The sequence below is a fragment of the Anabrus simplex genome, chromosome 6 (genome assembly GCF_040414725.1).
Source record: "Anabrus simplex isolate iqAnaSimp1 chromosome 6, ASM4041472v1, whole genome shotgun sequence".
NCBI lineage: Eukaryota > Metazoa > Arthropoda > Insecta > Orthoptera > Tettigoniidae > Anabrus > Anabrus simplex.
This window is the reverse complement of record NC_090270.1, coordinates 151,829,391-151,846,559: the sequence shown is the minus strand read 5'-3', so window position 1 is coordinate 151,846,559 and position 17,169 is coordinate 151,829,391. Positions and strand designations below refer to the sequence as shown.

Genomic DNA, 17,169 nt, shown 5'->3' with positions numbered 1-17,169 from the left:
TCGAAGGCAGTTTGCTGCGGCAGATGTGAGAGTGAAAGAAAACTTAAACTACTCCAGAACGCAGCGGGCAATACACTGACGATAATCAACGTCAGGCGGGAGAGAGGGAGGGGAGGGATGAAACGAGCGCCCTGAGCCCTACAGCGCCTAACAACGAAATTATCAACAAATATTTAAAAAGTGCGGCAAATTGCTGTGGGTGCGACGTCTTGCGTGTTAAAAAGGTACAGTGAGAGAGAGAGAGAGAGAGAGAGCAGTCCTGCCTTACATCTTTCCTGATTTTTGCTATCTGGTTTGATTTGTCCTTCATAGAGTCGCAGTATCAGCCTCCTGTTTTTCCAGTCCGAACCTGTAGCTTTAAGAATCTTGAATAGTTTGTTCCAACTCTTGTTATCGAAAGCCTTTTCAGTATTTACAAACACTACATAGGTGTTCCTATCAATCTCCAACCTCCTTTCTAATATTAATTGAAGAGCTACGATGGTTTCTGTTGTCCTACCCCTGTCCAAAAGCCAAACCGGTCCTGATCAATTTGTAAATTTAATTTGTTATTTATCCTTTTTTTATTTTATTATTGTTAGTGGTATTTGGATGTATGAGAGAGCGGAGTTATGGTTCTGTGATCAGAACATTCTACACTACTTCCCTTCTTTGGTATCATAACCGTTTTGCTTTTGGTGAAGTCTTCTGGAATTTCACCATCATTGCAGCATCTGCATATCATGGCATATAGAAGTTCTTTAAATTTCTCTTCCATAATTATTCTTTGGGTGTTCTCCAGGTATGTTATCTGGACTGGTAGCTTCATTTTCGTGTAATTGCTGAAGTGCTGATTCAAACTCCCTCCTTGTGATTGTAGGACTTTCATCATCTTCCTCTACTTCATGCATAAACGTTCTGAAGGGCTGGTTTTCCAGTTTCCAGAAAGGTATTCCCAAGTCTAAGAAATCTCTGCAGAGATCCAGAGAAAACTGAGGTTGTCTGCTGGATGTGGCAACCGCTGTTGATATCAGAGAGGTCTTCTTCTGCCCAGCCATTTTCGAAACCCCAGATGTATGTCTGGTGTTGAATTATAAAGAACCTTTTTTCATGGTTAATAGATTTTTACATATTTTGCAGTAGAGAATAGAACCGTCAGTAGAAAGAGTGTCCAAACTGAATTTGTGGACGTATCTATGTAGTTCACTACTTAACGATGTAGACCTACTCAATTTTGGCATGATAAAAATCTTACAGTGTACACTAACACCTAAACTACTTTTAACTAGTCCAGCAGCAGACTAAACACTTACTCCACCTGTTACAGAGAACTGATTTTCCCTTCTGTCCTACCTTTTTTCTTCAGAAATTGGGAAAATCCAACTCTGCATTGTCACAAAATGATTGCTGTTATCAGTTCAGCTATGATGGCCTAGACAAAGGAGTGGTGTGAGAAGAAACTAGAACACTGGCGAAGGAATGTGGTTGCAAGGGACAATAATAGCTGGACCTATAATTGGAGACATGCCTTGACATACTTCCCTCATCCCTTCTCTTGTGCTGGTTAAACCCCAATAACCTTGCATTTTCCCAATAATGAGGGCTTTGCCATTTAAAGACGTTAGTTAACATACATAAAGATTGGGATGGGATGAGGAAGAGAAATTTACAGCTTCTTATAATTTTATCTTCAAAAAGTGAATATATATCAGCTTCTCATGCCATTACAAGAAAAATATCAAACAATCTAAAATTGCTAATTTTGGGTAAAAATTAACTCAAAATTTATAATAGTTCATATATAAAAAAATGCAAAATAATAAATTGTTTGGTTTTTAAATATTTAAACATTAAACATTTAAATACCTAGGAGAGTGGATAACCCCAACAGGACTGCCAGGAATAGCGTTACAGAACAGGGCAAGAAAGATGAAACAGCATATCTTTTATGTTGAAATGTCTATAACAAAAAATCAATCTCCATCACTGCAAAACTCAGACATTACAACACTGTGATAAAGCCAGAAAGTTTGTATGTAATTGGATGCATTCCATTTAACAGGACAGGATTACTAGAGAACATTGAGGAAAAAGAGAGAAAAATCTTGAGGAAGATGCTAGGCCCTAGGAAAGTGGGACAAGAATTTAGACTGCAACCAGATGAGGAACTATACAAAAGAACCGAGAAAATCAAAACATCCTTTAAAAAGAGAAGACTTTGCTTCTATGGACACATTAAAAGAATGCCAACAGATAGAACAGCCAAGAGAATTCTGGAGTACATGGAGAGCAGGAAGATGCAAACTGGCTTAAAGGAGTCAAGGAGGACCTGGAAGGAAAAATCAGAACACAGGAGGCAGTGTACAATAGACAAGAATACGGGATGGTCATCAACAAAATTAAAGGATTCCGGGATGGAATGAGCAGAAAATGGACCAGCAACACCTGGTTGCTAGAACGCATAGCAGCCCATTCTGAAAGGATGAAGAAGTATTTGGCTGATTGGAGGAAGAAGAACCGGAAATGAATGATACTTAACGTGGTCCATAGTAGACCTATCCGAAAACAAGAAGAGATTGTTTGTTATCACTTTTCCGGTTATGTTGTGTAAAATTGATATATATTAAAAATTTAAAGATAAAATGTCAAATGTGCGTGCGTGCATCGCGCGCGCACGAACTGAATGTCTGCGAGTCAACCTGACCCTCACCCAGCTGCATTCCCTGTCTGATAGTAGTATAGAAACAGATAAAGAAATGTATTTAATGGGAATGATATTCTCAATGGAGAGATTTAAGCATTGTGAATATATCACTTAATTTATATATCTCATTTTTATTTCTATTTTCATATACAGTGCTGTATTGACAAGGTTCATACTATTTATTTAAAATGTGCAAATAATAGCAGAGTGAATCCGTAACAATGCAAATAGGCAAAAAAAGGCATTAAACCTTAAAATATGAAGTGATAGCTAAATTAGGCAAAAAAAGGCAAAATAAAAATTCTCCCTACCATTCCTAAATATGCCAAAAGACATTTATCTATATTTAGCTCTTCCATACATCAACCCATTAAAAACAAAGGCATTTTGTCCGACTTCCGGTCTCTTAACGATCAGCAATAGCATAGCGCCGAATTACAAAGATCCAAAGGTGAAGTGATGTGATGCATTAGAAATCTAAATGACTACAAAGTAGACAGTGAATGTATTCAGTTTATTCTTTTCTGTTATGTAAAAGTTACAATAATCAGGTGCAATTTTTATCCAAGTTCTAAATGTACTTGCACAGGCATTAAAAATATTCTTTTTTCAACATTATCACTGAGACCAAATATGTAAGTCATTAATTATTCCATTTTATTCATTATTTTGAAAAAGCTTGATGCATCTGTTGTAGAAATAATTCAATTATATTAGTTTTAAATTAGATCTACACTCAGTTTTCCGTTTCAATTTTCCTTAATTTCTTGCATGAGTAACAGAACAAACTAAATGAACGCTAATCTATAGAGCTATTGTTACTTGTGACACTACAGTTGGCCTCAATATCTTTTCAACATTTATCTAGAACGATCTGTTATAGTGAGATTTGTGACGCTAATTCCGCATAGCAGTTTTGCGGAAAGTTTAGCTTGTTAATCATCTCTTATCCATTGGTACAGTGCTGTGATGCAATATGACCATCAGTATCACAGCAGTGAGGCACTGCATAGAGAGGACTATAGAGTGCCGTTGTGACAGCCAATCATAATGCTGGTTCCAGGCAGCTGCATCCCGAAATATCAAACCTATTTGATTCCTGGTGAACGAGGTGCGCTGCAAAATGCATGGTGAGGTGTACAGCTCCAACATATTTCAACTCATTTGCTACTGTTGGTTTGTAACGTCATTCAACACAGCAAGATGCGTGACGAGATGAAATACTCCAACGTATTTTAGGCCTAGGAGTACTTTTTACTCTATTTTATTCCTGTAAACCCTAATTTCTTTTTAATCAATTTTTATTATTCACAGAGCATCAGATCCTAAACGTGCTGAAAAGGAGCAGTATAACTTTGTTGCTATACACAATATCGATCCCTATGGTACTGAAAGAGTTGTGACATTCCGTGAAGCAATGAAGACATGGAATTCATGCATTCAGTATTGGCTGGCTGTTAATGTCTACAAGAGATTCCCCTTTAAACCACTCAGGTATATTTGTTGTTATGCATCTTCTGCTGTTCATTGTCTTTATTATTTTTTTTTTATTTTTTTTACATTTTTTATATATTTGTAATGTCTTTGAATTAATGTAAGTGCAGACCCCGACTGAATTTACCTTGTAGTTACAAAGATGTAATAACTACAGCATGCCATGGTGGTGTTGATACTAGTCATTGTGTGACTGAATAATTTAGTATGGTTTGTGGTGTGGATTACTATAGTCATGTTGAAAGGTGAGTGGACTAGTGAATGATCCTGAGAGTCAGGATACTAGTTGGTATGGCATGAGAGTGAGCAACTTGGTGACATTCCAAGAAATTTACTGAGGTTTTTAGCTAGCCTTAAAGCTGTGAGAATAACAGAGTCCCACTTAAATTTGACAGATTTTTGACCTTAAGGAACCAATTTGTGAATGAAGTGAAATTCGATGAAATGCTATCGGTATCAGTTGGGCCTATGGAAGAAAGAAGGTTTAGCTGGCTGAGTCAACAATGAGGATGCATAAGGAGGAAGTGGTAGCACTTTATAAGATGTTTAAAGGAAAAGTTAAATGGAAAATGCTGCAGAATAGACAATATGGGATTTTTCAGTAGGAATGCGTAAGGATGCAATAAGGTTTCTGTTAGGCACCCGAAATGATTTCAGGAACTGGATTTTCCCAGTGTATTCATCATATGAAAGCATGGGCGCCCGCAAGGGGGGGCAAGGGGGGGCGCTTGCCCCCCCCTGGAATTCTAAAAAGTTGATGTTCAATTGTTTAATATCATACCAGATTATTTCATAAACTGAACTTACTGACAGTCATCTAGCATCTGTTATATTCGCAAATTTCTGTAAACAATTTAATGTTGCTGACGTTATATTGGTATTTATATTCAAGAAAATTTTTAATGTGCCCCCCCTTGGAAAAGATCCTGCGGGCGCCGATGTATGAAAGGGCAGATAAGGGATGACATACTGAACCATGATGTAGTCAGGATCAACAGATAAGATAGTGTAATGCAAAGGGGTGATTTCAGTGCAAGAATTGGAAATTGAATTGAAGGGTATGAGAGGATAATGGATAGACGTGGAGAAGATCTGAATAGAATAGCATATAATTTGTCATTAAACGTTGCAAGTTGTAACAGACAAACTCAATCAATCCCTAAAAGAATGCTAAAAAAAAAAAAAATCTTTGTACAAGGTTTCATAAACCTACAATCTTTTTTTTCCCACGGTACAAGACCGTTTGGACTGTAGTTTATTGAAAGCAAACTTCACCAGCACTCAGTTTCTTTCGGGTCATGGAAAATTTAAATTTTATTTATATAAATTCAAAATTAGTAGTAATAACAGTTGTGTTTGTGGAGATGAAGAAACTTCAACTCACCTTATTTTTGATTGTCCATTCTTCAGCAAAGCTAGATATATTTTGGAACAACACTTAAATTGTTGTACAGTTATGTTAGTCAAACCTGTTTTTAGGATATTTGACAAGATCTGTTGTTTGAATGAATTTTTTAAGTTTATACAGTTTATTTTAGAAAAAAATTAAGAAAAGTTTTTCCTTTTCTTCCAGTTTAGTTGTGTGTGTAATCACACACTTCAAAAATTTTGTATTATATGTTTGTAGGCCTACTATTTAAGGCAACTAGTTATAACCTACAGCCCTAATATGCTGGATAAAGTAGGGCTTTTTCATGGATAATAAATAAATAAATAAATAAATAAATAAATAAATAAATAAATAAATAAATAAATAAATAAATAAATAAACCTGCTTTACAGTCTTTGACTGGGTCATTGATGTAATGAATGAACCATATATAGGTTATCAGTACAATGGGGTCGCCACTCCCAAAGAAAATTTCATAATATACCTAAATTTGCCATATTGATTTCCCTCTCAAATAATTACAACATAATGCCCTATTTGCACTTCATCTCCCTTGGAATATATTCTGTACTAAATATTATATATGCTGTATTAGGATTTGTACATATAACCATATGTGGAGGTACACCCATTTTTTTTCTTCTCTCTCTAATTCCTGTGTACTCTGACTTTATACTATCTCATGTATGGCTAATCCATTCATTTATATCTATTATTGTTATTCAGGTACTCTTTGTCCTTGGGCAACCTGCAGCTGTTGCAGGAAGATTGTACAATAAATACATTCATGTTCATAAAAACCAGAACACCTTGAAAGACTAGAGATAGGAAGTTCATATTCACTGGACATGTGCATTAGTATGTTCTGAAGAAATGATGAGCATTTGAACCATGTTGGCCCTCAGGTTCAAGGTCCATATAGATATCTCGGCGCACCACTGCCAACTGGTAAAATGTGCCTGTGGCTCTCGTTGCTGTAAACCGAAGGTAATGGATCAGTGTGACTTGAGCAGATGTGCAGGGTGCCTTGCAGATGTATGCAAGAACCGTACTGTCAGATGAGTGAGTTTGAAAGAGAGTGCATTATTGGTATGAGAGAACGTGATGCATCCATCTGGGAAATTGCTGCTCGTGTGGGACAAAGTGTGTCGGCAGTGCAACGGGGGTGTACAGAATGTTTCACAGAAGGTCGTAGAACATGATGAGATGGGTCTGAATCTATTACAGAACTATTTAAAATAGTTTTACTTGAATCCACCTTGTCAATACACCTTAAAATGAAAGAAAACTATTTTATCAGCAGTGAGATGGGTCTTGTCGCACCACCCAGACCACCCCACCGAGAAGTTCAACACCTCATCCGAATGGCATTGCAGGACAGATCTGCGTCCTCCTCAGCTCCGACGCAACAGTGGAACAGTGTAACACATCGTACACTATCAGAAGTGACAGTCCGTCGCCATTTATTATGGTGTGGGTTACCGGCACGTCGTCCATTTCTCCGCCTACCTTTGACTAATGTGCATAAACATGCTAGACTGTAATGGTGTATGGTATGATGTCACTGGGGACAGAAATGGCAGCAGATAGTGTTTTTGGATGAATCCAAGTTCTGTTTGTTTGAAAATGATGGGCATATTTTTGTTCGCCGCAGACAGGGGGAGAGGCATCACATTGACAGCGTTTTGAGTTCTCTTTAGTCTTAACATGAGGGATGTCTAGGCCTATCTTTTCTTCTTGTATTATGCTGATGTACCTCCTTCCTTAATGGGTAATTAAACAGGTTTTCTTTGATGCTCATTATGGATTTTAATCTTCAGTGTTCCGGTTCTGGCTACGCCTCAAAAATCACGAGACTCAAAACTCACGGGCTAAAATTAATAGAAAATAGTATCAAAACTCACGACTACAAACTAGTAGCTAAATGAACATTCTAATGAGTCTCAAAATTCTCGACTCCGAATAGCAGGTGCCTGCGATGATCCCAGGAGGAAAGAGGTGCGCGGCGACTCATGCACCAGGCCTCTCCGGAGGCCACACACCATATGTGTTATTAGCGTTAAGACTACAGCAAAATATTTTAATAATAATAATAATAATAATAATAATAATAATAATAATAATAATGCACCTCTGTCTCTTTCATTCACCAACCATTATTTTCCCATGTTGGTTGGGGTGGCAGAAGAACATCCACAGTATCCCCTGCCTGTCGTAAGAGGTGACCAAAAGGGACCCCAGGGGCTCTTAAGTTATTTAAGAAAAGGCTAGATAAACAATTGATAAGCAATTTACCACCATGGTTACTTCCCTAAATGTATATCAGTGGTGATTGATTGATTGATTGATTGATTGATTGATTGATTGATTGATTGATTGATTGATTGATTGATTGATTGATTGATTGATTGAGCTTGGGTTAACAACCGCAGAGCCCTTAGCTGAGTCCAAGCATTGCTTCCACTCACTTCTGGCAGGCTCCGTGTGCTCATCTACCCCAACCGACTTTTCTTAGTCAACTCTTGTTCTTTTGCGACTCCGACGGTATTAGGTTTCCAAGACGTAGGGAGTCTTTCATTTTCACGCCCTTTGTGGCCCTTGTCTTCCTTTGCCCAATACCTTCATTTTTCGAAGTGCGGGACACCTTCCATTATCTTTCCTCTGTTAATAGAGGATCACTGCCCAGTTGCACTCCCTCTTGAAATGGTAATCACCAGCACCACCTTTTCCTTCATTGTTTTCAACCCTTATTGATTTGTATTGACCATTTCCACATTTTCTTGGCAGGAGAAAGAACCACTATCACAAAATATCATCATCATCATCATCATCATCATCATCATCATCATTAGCGCTGCTCTGGAGTCTTTTTGAAGTAATTTAGTGACAGAATTTCAAAAAATAGCAACTAGAGACTTTGCCATATTTTAATTTATGACTAGATCAATTTGGTGAGCCAAGTAGTCAATACTGTATAGCATTGCTCTTTGGGTAACCGCGTGGCCACATGATGCAGTGTATTATTCTATGGATTTTAAGTAACAGCATTTGAGAGTGCATTACTCATTCATATATGTGGAGCACAAGTTCATATTATTTTCAGAAAGCCTATCAGAGACTGTTTGTCCTACTTCTTGTGAGGGAATGGAGATCGGTAATTTTAATTTCCCTGTGATGAGATTGATGAGTTGATGACAACATTAGGATTCCTTTTCATTTGATTATTTCAAAAGCATTCACTATTCAGTTGCCGCAGTCATTCTAATGGAATATCAAATGAATAATCAAAAAATTAGTCACATGGAGAACTTAATCGAATAACCAAAAAATAATCAAATAGAAAAAATAACCGAAAAATCAAAAATGAAATAATCGAATAAGCTATTATTCTGTATTTGATTACCCCATGAAATCAATCTCTAAATGTTAAAACTAAATGAGTGAATTAACAGTCGTAATCTTAATATCTGTAAAATTGAGTTCCTTTTTTGAGTAACTGCAGTCTTCTGGTCACATAATGGAACTAAGCCCCAGAACTACCAGTTGACAATTTCTAACTAGCAGCAGGCAATATACCTAAATTTTTTTTGTCTGGCTGCATGGATACATGGTTAGCATGCTGGCTTTTGGTCCAAGGTGTCTAGGGGGTCCCGGGTTTGATTCTCCGATTCCTGGCCGGGATTTTAACTTTCATTTGTTAATTCCTATGGCTCGGGGACTGGGTGTTTGTGCCGTCTTCAGCATTAGACTTCACAAATTGGGAAAAAAAGGCATATTTCTATTTTTCGTGAGAGTTCATCTACTTGTTTATTTCAGTCGATTATCCATCCGACAAACTTAAGCTGAACAATTTATTCATGATGCATCCGATTATTTTACATGATATAACTGAAGGATATTTGAAACTCATTCAATTATTTGATTGTTTAAATAACTGGAAGTTATTTGATTATTAAAAGTATTTGATTACCCCATCACTAGTAGGGTGGGCATTTATCCATTCAAAGAAGAACTGGCTCTGTTCGTGAGTTTTGAGACTGGCCCAGGTAGAAAAACCAACTCTTATTAACCCTCTGCTTGGAATTCGTGAATTTTGAGACTCGTGAGTTCTGAGACGACACACTGGCTCCAGTGGTAACCAGTTTGAATCCGAGATTGCTCATTGTACCAGGTCTTTATGACTTTGTCAAGCACCAGATTAAAGAGAATAGGTGATAGGCCATCACCTTGTCTCACACCAGTTATGATCTTGAAACTCCGAGACAGTTCTCTGAATTTTACCTTGGAGGAGGTGTCTGTGAGAGTGTGTGTTGTAAATTATTATTACTATTGTTATTGTTATTATTATTATTATTATTATTATTATTATTATTATTATTATTATTATTATTATTATTATTATTTGCTAACAGAAGAGTGTTTTTACTCTACTAGACAAATATTGTACGATAAGTGCAATACTTTCTAATAATATAACTACACTGATTCTAAACTGTGTTTAGACATATCCTAATTACAGTTAGTTAACTGAAACAACAGAAGTGTAATTGAAACTAAATCCTTATTTGAAAGTATTTTTGTTTTATTCCTATAAGCTGACAGAAATTAAAAGTGCTCTTAAAAGCTGAAAGATCGAGGGTGTAAGTATAAATTACACTGGAAATTTTAACTGTCTGCTTAGAACTACAAGTAAGTTATTTGAATACAGGCATCAGCTGATTATTATTATTTTTTTTCTTGACTACAATATACCCTTTCTCAACCTCTCCCTGACCTGTCTGTAATTTCAGTATAACACAATATGTGCTAGGTGTAAGATGCAGTGCAGGGTATTTTATTCCTAACAATTTGCTTTTCAGCATGACAGCTAGTCATGAGACGAGACGAGTTGGCCATGCGGTTAGAGGTGCATGGTTTTAGCTTGCATCCGGGAGGTAGTGGGTTCGAATCCCACTGTCGGCAGCTCTGAAGATGGTTTTCCGTGGTTTCCCATTTTCACAGTAGGCAAATGCCGGGGCTGTACCTTAATTAAGGCCACGGCCACTTCCTTCCAATTCCTAGGCCTTTCCTATCACATCGTTGCCGTAAGACATATCTGTGTCGGTGCGACGTAAAGCAAGAAAACCCACCTGTATATCTGACAGTGGTTGAGGCTTGGAGTAGTCTGATGCAGGTCCACAACTTATCTCTGGATGAGAACGCAATTAGAGGGAGGTTCCTTGAGGCAAACTTAACATCTAGAAAACAAGCCAGAGGACCAGCACTTTTGTCACAATACTGGAGAGACCATCTTCTTTTTGTGCAGGTGCATGAATATAGGATTAAGGATCAGTGGAACACGTACTCTTCAGTGATGAGTCCAGATACAACCTGAGGTCACCTGATGGAAGAGCTAAGGTGTGGAGAAGTGCAGGAGAATGCTTCGCCCCCTTTACCTTCACTGAGATTACAGCATTTGGAGGTGGTTTCTTGATGGTGTGGGATGGCTTAACTTCAGATAAGCACCCTTGAAGCTAATTGACCCATATCTAACAATTATCTGAGGTATCTTGTACTAGCTGAGAATGGCTCCTTCTCACCATGCAAGTACATTAAGGAGATTCTGATTAATCACATACCGGGGGAGTTGGCTCTGGGGTTAGAGGCGCGCGGCTTGAGCTTGCATCTGGGTGATAGTGGGTTTGAATCCCACTGTCGGCAGTCCTGAAGATGGTTTTCCATGGTTTCCCATTTTCACACCAGGCAAATGCTGGGGCTGTATCTTAATTAAGGCCACGGCTGCTTCCTTCCAACTCCTAGGCCTTTCCTATCCCATTATTGCCATAAGACCTATCTATTTCGGTGTGACGTAAAGCCACTAGCAAAAAACAAAAAAGATTAATCACATAATGCCATTTTCATTCACTTTTGATGAAAACTTTCTGCTTGTGCACAATAATGCAAGACCACACACCCTGCAAGACTAAACAGAGTTCAGAGATTTTTTAGGAGGTTAACATTCCCACTCTGAACTGGCCAGTCAGGAGTCTAAACTGAACTCTATTGAGCATGTGTGGGGCATGATTGGTCATTGCATTCGGTGCTGAGTTTTCAACAATCTGGTTGAACTAAAGGTGGTGCAGCAGGAAGAATGGGAGAACATACTACAGGGTGACATCCGGGGCTCAATCAGGAGCACGACCAGAAGATTCATGGCGGTAATTGCAGCCAAGGGTGATAATATATCCTATTGAACACATAATCAATTTCCAACAAGCTTTCAGAACATTTCTTTAAGCTTACATCATTTAAATCAATAATTAAGTAATTTTGATAACCAGAAAATCTGTCAGATTCTGCTTCTTTTATTTGAAATATCGAAATGTATTGAGCATTGTTGTCTTTGGATTAGATGTGGAAAGATTCTTTTATTCTATAATGATGTTTTGAAAATAAATTGAGATTATTTTGAAAACATCAATTGTTACACATTTTTTTTGGAGGGCAGTATATTTTGGCCCTTATTTGTGAGTTACCTTTATGTGATATATTTCAGAACATGGGCAACAGTATTTGTATCAGCATATTGGCATGGAGTATATGCTGGTTATTACCTATGCATCTGTTCTGCTCCAACGTATCTTCCAGTTGAAGACTTGTATGTAAAACTCATCTTAAAACAAACTTCTGGCCTGGTAAGTAACCACTTATGTAGGTATGATTCATTAGTCAACAAATTTAAACTCTTTTTCTTAATATAAATGAGACTACTACTAGTTGTTGTTGTTGTTGTTGTAGTTTTGGTCATCAGTCCATTGACTGGTTAGATGCAGCTCTCCAGGCCACCTTATACTGTGCTAACCTTTTCATTTCTACCTAACTACTACATGCTACTTACAGTAATCTGCTGGTTATATTCATACCTTGCTCTACCCTTAGCGTTCTTACCGTCTACACTTCACTCGAAAAGTAACTGAATAAGCCCTGGGTGTCTTAAGGTGTAAGATGTGTCCTATTATTCTATCTCTTCTTCTCATCAAATTTCACCCAGTCATTTTCCTTCCACCAATTTGATTCAGCATCTCTTCATTCATGATATGATCTCCCCATCTTATCTGCAGCAGTCTTGTGTAACGTCACATTTCAGAATCTTATATTCTTTTCCTTTCTGAGCTAGTTATCGTCCATGATTCACTTTCATACAATGCTATGCTCCAGATGAGTCTTCAAAAACATCGTACTAATTCCTAAATCATTGTTCAAAGTGAGTGACATGCAATTTCAATTTTTCTTTCACCCTTAGAGTACCAGGCTCTCTTGTAGATTCCCATACATAAATTGCCACGCTGTTTTGCTTGAAAATGCAGTGTCTTTTTAAAAAAAATATGATCTATCTGCCTGTTCTTTTCTTTGTTTTGAAGCAGAAGGTTCGTTCTGCCAAAAGTATGTGGCTTTGAACATTTAAGAAACAGAAAACCTTTTTAAAAAATCCTAAATTTTCAAAATTTTAAAGTTTTTTTCCTCATGTTTAATTATTTCAAATAGGTAAAATTGCCAGATATATTCTAATCGTATCTTTAGACTTCTTAACTTAGTGTTCTACTAGGAAGGCAGATGATATTTTATCTTTGTCACGACCAACTAGATACTGTAGTTCAGACTAACTTTTGTTTGACCGTATCGGTTGTTCCGAAGGTCATGGATATAAACAAATGAATACTCTTTGACTCTCTGCGCACATCGAATGTTAACAAACAATGGCATCCACAAGTACTGAATATGACAAAGAAATTCCTAGTTACAATCTCATCTCCCTTCTAAGTAGAACGTTAAGAAATCAGGCGATACGATTAGATTGTAATACCAATATAAATGGTCCGTTATTGGACATTATACATTTTTCAGTTAACTCATTCCTGGTTGCCAGCATTTCACCCCCGTGTGCTAGGTTGGGCTCGTCAGTTGGTACCTAGCACACCCACCAAGACGCATGGCTAGTGCATACCGTGGAGCCCACTGCGTAGGCTACTTGGAGCCACCAGCAGTGCCAATGCACAATGAGAGACTTTGTCTCATTACCAAAAATTGATGCATGCCTGGCCATCAGATGATATATCAATTTTTGGTAATGAGACAAAGTCTCCCATAGTGCATTGGCACTGCCGGTGGCTCCAAGTAGCCTACGCAGTGACTTCCACGGTATGTACTAGCCGTGCATCTTGGTGGGTGTGCTATTTACCAACTGATGAGCGAAACGCTGGCAACCAGGAATGAGTTAGCTGGAAAATTTATAATGCCCAATAACGGGCCATTTATATTGATATTATAAATTTACTCATTCGGGACAAATATTTTAGGTTCCCTATGCGAATCAACATCTATCACACGATTAGATCATATCTGGCAATTTTGGCCATTTTCCTGAAATACGATCAGATCATATTTGGCATTTAAAGGCTAATAATGTGTGCACTCTTACATCGTTTCTCTTCAAATATCTTGACTTTTCATAGGTTTTTTCCCTGTTTACGGTGATATATCACATCCAGCAAAATATTTACATTTTCGTAGATTTTTGATATGGCATAACTTGGACAGCAGAAGGGATCATTTTGACACCTGTACAATTCCTTATTACAATGCAGGAGTTTGCCTTGCCAGACAGCAGTGAATACCTGGCCTGGATTTTTAGTATTGTTGACCTCCTACTGTCAGATAAGTGTTCCAGTTAGCAGGATTATTGTATTCATCTCATCATCTGTAGAGTGTTCTTCTTACAGATGTGTATTACAATTGTCTTTCTAATGAAGAGGTGTCTCGAATGCTAGAAAATTTGTATGTTGAATCTTAAAGTGAATCCAATTCAGATGACGATTGTTTCTATAGACAAGCAAGACAAGTGAAGATGAAGATCATAATGAGACAAAAGATGACTCATCAGCAGGCGAAGTCGAAAGTGCTGATCTGCCTCCAAACTTGCTATTAGGACTATTAAACAGTACCATATTATTCATAAGAGAGTTACAAAGAAGTTTAAAAAAGTCATTCTAAAAATGACAAATACACTTAAGAAAATGGAAATTGCAACACCATGAAGGCATTCGTCGTTTGTGTTGATTTTCAAGATATGGAACGATGCCAAGTAGGTATGTAAATGATCAAAGTTTCAGACCCATTGGATTGTTGGTACAGGTCTCCCCACGTGATTGGTCGTGAAGGAATCAACTCCAGTATATGGACTCTGGTGTAGCGTAGTTGACTTGCAGTATGTGCAGTGAAGTGTTCCCCGTCAAACATGCCTCAACGACAGAGAAGAGCACTATATCAACAACTGTCGCCGTTTGAGAGGGCTCGTATAATTGGGCTGTGTGAGGCTGGATTATTGCTAAGGACTGTTGCTGCATGTGTTGGCCGACAGGCATCTACGGTACAACGTGTATGGCAGCAGTGGTCAAATAAAAGTACCCACACCCATAGACCTGGCACAGGCCCAGCGCGACAGACAACTGTGAGAGAGGATCGCCACATCATTCGCATGACCCGGATTGAACCCCATGCAACAACAGCACAAATTCGAGCAGCTGTGGCACCCCACGTTACACAACAAACAGTTTGTAATCGCCTGTGTGCAGCTGGCTTACGAGCCCGTGTCCCTGCAGAAGGTGTTCCATTGACCCCACAACAGCGACGTGTAAGGCTGGCCTTGTGTCGAGAAAGATTGACGTGGGTCGACGAATGGCATAGGGTCGTCTTTAATGATGAATCACGCTTCTGTCTTGCCCGCAGTGATCGCCGGAATCGTGTGCGCCGACGTACCGGGGAGAGGGGCCGCCCAGATCTTATTGTCGAGAGGCATACAGGGCGAACACCAAGGATTATGGTCTGGGGAGCTATTGGCTTTAATGTGAAATCACAATTAATGCCTGTTGAGGGCACTATGACTGCTCGACAGTACGTTGATAGGGTACTCAATCCAGTGGTTGTCCCTATGATGGCGAACGTTGCTAATGGGACGTATCAGAAGGACAATGCCCGGGTTCACACTGCACACATCTCCAGAGAAGCTCTCCATGACATCACAACCTTAGAATGGCCCACCAGATCCCCGGACCACAGTCCTATTGAGCATGTGTGGGACATGATGGGTCGACAACTGGCCAACCGTCCTCAGCCACCCACAACTGTGGAACAACTGACCCGTGCAGTGCAGCAAGCAGGGGCCACAATTCCTCAGGAAGTGATCCAGGGCCTTATTGACTCCTTGCCTCGACGAATTCATCAATGTATTGCAGCTCGTGGTGGGCACATCCTGTATTGATTGTTGTCCAAACTTGCGGTCAGAGGAACCTGAAAGTGTAATCATCGAATCACAACTGAACACTCGTCCTGCATATTCAATTGCAGCAATGTAGCACGACTCCTTCTGGGTGTTGCAATTTCCGTTTTCTTCAGTGTAAAATTGTAAACAGCCTATGGGATGGGTTTTTAAAGCGGTTGTTGAGGAGTGTGGAAGGTGGTAAGGAAGGTTAAGACATACTGTATTATATTAGAGAAATAAAGAGTTTAAGAAGGAGGTGTAGGTTGGACAGAAAGAGTGCTAGGAATGGTAGTGGAAGTAAGGAAAGATTGAAAGAAATTACTAGGAAATTTGATTTAGCAAAAATGTCAGCAAATGAAGTTTAGCAAAAAGTGGAAGTGTATGTATAGGTACTTTAAGGCAGAAACAGGTTCCAGGAGTCATGTGTATATGCAAGGATTTACAGTAGTATGTAAATATAGTTGGGCACAAGGTTCAGGTAGAAGATAGAGGGATACAAAGTTTATACCAGAATCATAAAAAATACCATATTTACTCGTGTATTAGACCCCCCTGGCTTTTTGAGATGAAGAAAATGAAAAAAATAAATCTTGCCTTTAAGACGACGATTCCGCTTCGATGCGGGTACAAGTCTTATCGCAGCTCTGATGACATCGCAGTCTACTGCAGCTCTGATGACATCGCACAAATAGATGAATAGGCCTAACTTCGTCTCCAACCCAAGCATTGCAAGCATGCATCAGTCATGCTATATGTCTGTGTTTTGTAGTTAATAATATCTGCCAGCATAATGATTAGAACAATTAGTTGCTGTTTTCGGGGGTCTGACTTCGATTCTCGGCTCCGTACTGCCAGAGATTTACGAATGGCAGGAAGGTTGATATGCGGTAAAAGCGGTACATGTAACTCCCCTCCACTGGGACTGTGTCTAAAAAGAGCTGTATCACCTCGGGATGAGGAAACAAGTTTACTTTAGTTGAGAAATATTCATGGTTGTTGCTATTTATACAGCAGGCGAGATCTTTAACAAAGTGGTTGTTTAATATCTTGTAACTCAGGCCAATATAGGTATATATTTAGAGAGAACTAAGTTTAAAACGTGATAAAAGCTATCCATTAAAACAATTATTTTACTCGCCAACGTACCTAAAAATTAGTAATAGTAATAATAATAATAATAATAATAATAATAATTTTATGTCCCCACGTACTTCAAACGATTTTCGGAGATGCCAAACAAAACATACTAGGGTATGTGTGAATAAAAAAAGAGACAACGAACGTACGAAATTAAACATTATGATA

The 17,169-nt window shown here is 38.5% G+C and overlaps 1 protein-coding gene across 2 annotated transcripts in view; it reads left to right on the top strand.

Moving 5' to 3' along the window:
- Positions 1 to 17,169, top strand: part of frj (farjavit) — a 122,653-nt gene that overhangs the window by 74,704 nt on the left and 30,780 nt on the right. For both annotated transcript variants that reach the window (XM_067149984.2, XM_067149982.2), the window contains exons 6-7: positions 3,998 to 4,177; positions 12,103 to 12,241. In XM_067149984.2, coding sequence (XP_067006085.1) covers positions 3,998 to 4,177; positions 12,103 to 12,241 — 319 coding nt within the window. The remainder of the gene's footprint in view (positions 1 to 3,997; positions 4,178 to 12,102; positions 12,242 to 17,169) is intronic.